Genomic DNA, 6,360 nt, shown 5'->3' on the forward strand with positions numbered 1-6,360 from the left:
CAACAGTGATCATTGTTTTTACTTTTGAGCCCATAATTATGTTTTCAAAGAAAAGAACAGTTAATGAAGAGCGTCGGGTGGTACAGGATAAGTGGAAAATCTTATACTCTTTTGTTGAAATGAATGGAAAACCAACATGTTTGATTTGTAATCAACAAGTTGCTGTGGCCAAAGAATACAACGTTCGAAAGCATTATGAAACTAACCATGCTATGAAGTACAACAAATATAGTGGAAAGTTACGTGAAGACAAAGTTAAGGAGTTGGAGCAGTCATTGAAAAAGCAGCGGTCAGTATTTAAGAGTGTTCATCAAGTCAGTGATGCTACAGTTAAGGCAAGTTACAGGATTGCCCATGAAATAGCTGTGTCATCGAAGCCGTTTTCTGAGGGGAACTTTATATAGAAATGTATGTTGATGGCTTCAGAAGATAATTGCCCGGAAAAACGTCAAGCATTTGCAAAAATAAGCCTCTCAAGAAATACAGTTGCAGAAAGAATTGGTGAATTATCAAAAAATATTAACAGTCAATTCAAAGACAAAGTTAAGTCCTTTACTGCATTTTCAGTTGCAATTGATGAAAGTACCGATATAAGTGATGTAGCACAACTTGCAGTTTTTATACAGGGTGTGGATGAAAATATGCAGGTAACAGAAGAATTTGTGAAACTGGTACCAATGAAAGTAACAACAACAGGTGATGACATCTTTGTGAGTTTGGTAGGGGAACTGAATAAATTAGGTGTTGACTGACAAACTGTGAGTCTGGCTACAAATGGAGCACAGCAAATGGTGTGAAGAAAAGCTGGCGTGGCAACAATATTAAAGGAAAAATTAATAGCTGTGAACCCGAAGCATCAAATTTATAATGTGCATTGTATTATACATAAAGAAGTGTTGTGTAGTAAAACATTAAAGATGGATAATGTCATGGATGTTGTTATAAAGACAGTGAACTTCATACGCGCGCGAGTTCTGAACCATAGACAGTTCAACTGCTTATTAGAGGAAAATGAGAACACACATGGACTGCCATATCACACTGATGTTCGCTGGTTAAGTCGGGGAGTCATACTGAAACGATTTTATGAATTGCGCAGTGAAATACACATGTTTATGGAAAAGAAAGGAAGGGATTTGCATGAACTGAAAGATAATGAATGGGTTCAAGATCTAACTTTCATGGCGGATATTACAGAACATTTAAATTACGTGAATAAAAAGCTGCTAGGACGCAATAAGTTGGTGACAGAGTTTTATGACTGCATTCGTGCCTTTGAGGTGAAACTTCAGCTTTTTGAACGGCAACTATCAGAGAGTAATCTTTCTCACTTTCCGACCTTGAAGTCCCAGCAAGGCACACCTGAGTTTCATGCTGATATCAATACAAAAAAGTACTGCATCAAGATTTCCGAATTATTGAATGAGTTCTAAGAAAGATTTGCTGACTTTAAAAGACTTGAGAACGATTTTTTCATTTTTCGGGACCCATTCTCTGTTGGTGTTAATGAGGTACCAGAACATCTTCAGTTAGAATTAATTGAGCTCCAATGTGATACTGTGTTGAGGAACAGAGTGGTCAGAAAAATGGCAAAAGAAATTCAACACCAGCAAGTGCAGCGTACTTAATATTGGAAGAACAAATACTGTCAATGTATACGGCCTTAACAACATCAACCTAGAGAAGTCGACTTGTGAAAGAGACTTAGGGGTACTTGTAAGCCTGGACCTACGGCCTAGAAAACAGTGCGTTAATGTTCGAAATAAGGCAAACAGAGTATTATTAGGTTTTATATCTAGAAGTGTAAGTAATAAGAGTGCAGAGGTCTTATTGCAACTATATCTTGCGCTAGTCAGGCCGCACCTCGATTATGCGGTTCAGTTCTGGTGCCCTTATTATAGAATGGATATCAATTCACTGGAGTCGGTGCAGCGAAGAATGACGAAAATGATTCGGGGACTTAGAAACCTTCCATATCAAGATAGGTTAAAAAACCAAACTTGCATACCCTAGAAAGACGAAGAGTGCGGGGAGATATGATAGAAGTATTTAAGTGGGTGAAAGGAATCATTAAAGGGGATATAGATAAAGTTCTTATAATATCCGAGCAGGATAGGACTCGAAGCAACGGATTTAAGTTAGATAAGTTTAGATTTAGGAGAGAGATAGGAAGGAACTGGTTCACAAATAGGGTAGTGGACGAGTGGAACAAGCTTGGCAACTTTGTAGTAAGTGCTGGAACGCTGGAAAGTTTTAAAAGGAGGCTAGATAGATTCATGGATGATAGAGAGTGGTAGTAACTCTTGACAGGAGCTGCCAGGCACAGGCCAACCGGCCTATTGCAGACTCCTTATTTTCTTATGTTTTTATGTAACAAGTTTTCGAGTGTTGATGTTGGCACATTTTATCAATATTTTGGACCAAATAATCCCAAGATTAAATGTTTTGCCTCAAAAATTATGTCAATGCTCGGAAGTACATATGTCTGTGAACAACTCTTTTCTGTGATGAACTTGAACAAGTCTCGGCTTCGGTCTCAACTTACTGATGCGCACCTTACCAAGAGGTGCCAATTATCAGGAAGCAGCAGTAGCAAACAATAAGATTGATGAAGGTAAGTAAACACTTGATTTGTTTGTTTGTTTTTAAGGGTTTCGCACGAGCGCATACTAAATCCACCTCTCTTATTTTGTCGTACTACTCACCTAAGAGGTGATGGCGAGGTGCTCATAATTATGTTACTTGGCCCGCATACTGTGTACTCATATTAAATCTGGCCCGCCTTGGCATATGAGTTTGACACCCCTGCTTTAAACCATCACGTGGCACCACTGACCTTACTAAGGCCTTCGACTCGGTCAACAGGGAACTTCCTCTGGCGGACGCTTAGTCGTTTTGGATGCCCACCAAAATTCATTGCCATTGTGAAGTAACTCCACGGACATCGTTGAAGGGATTCAACATCGGATCATATGTACATCTCAAGCCTTTGGCAGACTCAGTAACCGTGTCTTCAGCTTTAGGGTGTTTAAATTATCTACAAAGTTGCACGTGCATCAAGCAGTGGACCTCCCCACCCTGCTGTATGGCAGCCATACATGCGTCACATACAGGAGGCACCTCAAGGCACTTGAAAACTTTCACCAACGTAGTCTACATTCCATTCTCCTTGTTTGCTGGGAAGACAAGAGAACAAATGCCAGTATTCTCGCTGACACCAACTGTAGGGGCATCGAGGCTACCATTATCCATGAACAACTGTGTTGGACTGGCCACGTTACCTGCATGGACGACAGTAGACTGCCAAAGCAACTACTTTACAGTCACCCAACGAATGGTATATGTAGCGCTGGCGTACAACGGAAAGGGTATATGGATGGTCTTAAGACAAACCTGAAAAAGCGCCAAATCGACCCCCTCACCTGGGAGACGATTACTCCACGCCATAACCCTTGGAGAAGCACCACACGAGAAGGTGTCAACACTTTCGAGTTAGCCAGACTGCATACCAAGGCAAACGAGTGACAGCGTCGATGTCGCCCTCCACACGTGCAACATCTGTGGAAGGCCCTGCCGATCCCGTATCGGCCTCTCGTGTCACCTCAGAGCCCATCAATGAAGGTGACATCCTTAATAACTCATATCATTGTATCATAGCTGGATGATCGTCATACTCGGTTCCGAGTGACAACAAAGAAATAGTAGTGTGTGTGGGAATATATAGATGTGTATAAATGTATAAATTTGCATTTTCAGCGTATACTGTACAATACAGTAGTACATATATTTTGTTTGTGCACAGATGCATCTAATCACAAATGTATAGCATCAACCTGTCCATAATTTTTCAATAAAATATCATGCTTTAGCCCACCCGGGCACAGGTCATTTTATGACCCACATCAAGGCCTGGGGGGCGAAAATATTATTATAATAATAATAATAATAATAATAATAATAATAATAATAATAATAATAATAATAATAATAATAATAATAATAATAATAATAATAATAATAATAATAATAATAATAATAATAATAATAATAATAATAATAATAATAATAATAATAATAATAATAATAATAATAATAATAATAATAATAATGATAATAATAATAATAATAATAATAATAATAATAATAATAATAATAATAATAATAAAGAACCTTAAATAAATAAAAAAATAAAAAAATATACAAATAGTGAGAAATTATATATGTTTGTTGTGTTGTCTATGTAAGATAAACAATTGAGACCCTACAATTGTGTGTAAATGAGGCAGAGAGTCAGATCAGCAACCTGGGACTTGGTCACAATTTTTGTGGTGCAATATGACAGCAGGGTCTACCATTAGGCAATACATTATGCTTCCAATATGAAGGGTGATAAGCTACTTCTTTACCATAATGATTAAACCGAAACTTGGGAGGAGATGCCATCCTTATAAATTTTATGTTTGTTCTGTTAGAGGTAAATGGGAGGCAAATGGAAAGGAATTCTCAAATAAGATATGTGTGTGTATGTGTTTTATTTCACAATATTTGTTTAATGTCATTGTAAATGAAACTATAAGAAGGTTCAAAGTTAATAACATACCGCGTGGCAAATAATGGGAGCAGAGATAAGAATTGTTAACACATGTACAGTACAGTACAGTGTATGTTACTGTGTTCAAGGTTAAATAAATCTTGCAGAAATTTGGAGCAATGTTTTTTCTTCATTCTTACATGTTGTTTCTTGCCCTGGAGAAGGTGACCAGAATGAAAGAGTAACAAGATTTTCCCTCATTCACTGTCATTTGTACAAGAGTTTGGCTGATAAAAAGTGTCTGAAAATGAATGCTAAGGTGAAAGAAAGTAGCTACTGTAAAGGTATCATGGTGAAAGCTTGGAGAGGGTTCTTAAAGGTGAAGTATTTTTCAAAAGAAAATCTGGTGACGGTGAGGAATGGATGCTGAGAGATTAGAATATTGAAAGCTGTATAAACAATTACTATGAACTCAATAATAGATTATTAAAAACGAGTAAGAACGTGAAATTCTAAGAGTGATCAAATCTGTTGAAAGATGTTAATCAAGCTAATATGAAAAGTAGATTAGCTAACACAGATCTTTATGGTAAATACAGGTACTTGTATATCAATGAAAAAGTCACAAGCTCCAGCTGCCTTGATCTGGCTTTTATAAATATCAAGCTCCACTGAGGAGCTCAAGGATGCTTGGAGAAAATACCACGATCGACTACTGAATGATGAGTACAAATGGGATAAGAGCACCCCAGGAGCATAAAAACCAGTACAAGAAACATGCCTAAGGATTACAAGACAATAGGTCAAGAAAGCAACTGATAAAATGGTGAATTGAAAGTTGCAGAAATGATGAGAGCATCAGACAAAGTAGGTATGCCAAAGGTGACCAAATTGATTAATGCAATCATAATGGAATATTCTGGAAAGTTTCAAAAGGAGGCTAGATAGATTCATGGATGATAGAGAGTGGTAGTAACTCTCGACAGGAGCTGCCATGCACAGGCCAACCGGCCTATTGCAGACTCCTTATTTTCTTATGTTCTTATGTTCTTATCTTCTGGTGGAAGATTGTGATTGTGAATACCTACAGGGGTAAAGGTGGTGCAGTTGAATATAGGAACTACAGGGGCTTGAAGTTGTCAAATCAGTTTTTGAAAGCTGTGAAAGGTGTGATCGAAGAATTGATAGGGAAATGGTGGACATTTAACAATGTGCAATTTAGGTTGATACCAGGCAGAATTTATAAACATGCTTTTAAAAAAGAAGTATCTAAGGAGAAAAAGCTGTACTGTACTTTGTATTTGTAGACTTAGAAATGGCACTTGACAGTGTACCATGTGAGGTAGTACAGTGGGTACTAAGAAAGTCAGGAGTTGAGGAGTGTCTTGTTCCAGTGGTTATGATGCTAAATGAGAACTACAAAAAAAAACGTGGTAGTAAATGATGAAGAAAAATTAGGAATTTGAGGAGAAAGTAGAGGTTTATCAAGGGTCATTTTTGAGCCCCCTCCTTCTGTTTATCATTGTGCTAGAGGCACCATCATAGGACTTTATTACTGATCTGCCCTGTGAGTTGTTGTATGCTGATGTGTTAGTGATGACAACAGATAGTATTGAAGAAGCAGTAGAGAAACTTTAGAAATGAAATAGAGTCAATGGGCTAGTGAGTGAATATGGCCAAACCAATAGTAATATTAATTGGTGTTGTGGGAGAGGGACCTGTGGTGGAAAGTGCAAAATGGCCATGTGGTATCTGTAAGAAGATGTATGGCAGTAACTCAGTAGCTAATGTGCAAAAAGTGTGGAAGGTTGGTAAATAAGAAGTGCAGT

The 6,360-nt window shown here is 37.7% G+C and overlaps 1 protein-coding gene across 1 annotated transcript; it reads left to right on the top strand.

The window, feature by feature from the left end:
• Window positions 1-917: 917 nt before the first annotated feature.
• LOC121861372 (general transcription factor II-I repeat domain-containing protein 2A-like) lies at window positions 918-1,433 on the top strand. The gene has a single exon (XM_042359021.1). It carries the CDS (start codon window positions 918-920, stop codon window positions 1,431-1,433), a length of 516 nt encoding a protein of 171 aa, XP_042214955.1.
• Window positions 1,434-6,360: the final 4,927 nt, after the last annotated feature.

The sequence above is a fragment of the Homarus americanus genome, unplaced genomic scaffold (assembly GCF_018991925.1).
Source record: "Homarus americanus isolate GMGI-L3 unplaced genomic scaffold, GMGI_Hamer_2.0 scaffold24260, whole genome shotgun sequence".
NCBI lineage: Eukaryota > Metazoa > Arthropoda > Malacostraca > Decapoda > Nephropidae > Homarus > Homarus americanus.

Excerpts from the sequence above, each read along its gene's own strand:
- LOC121861372 (XM_042359021.1), top strand. The coding sequence starts at position 918 with ATGGATAATGTCATGGATGTTGTTATAAAGACAGTGAACTTCATACGC.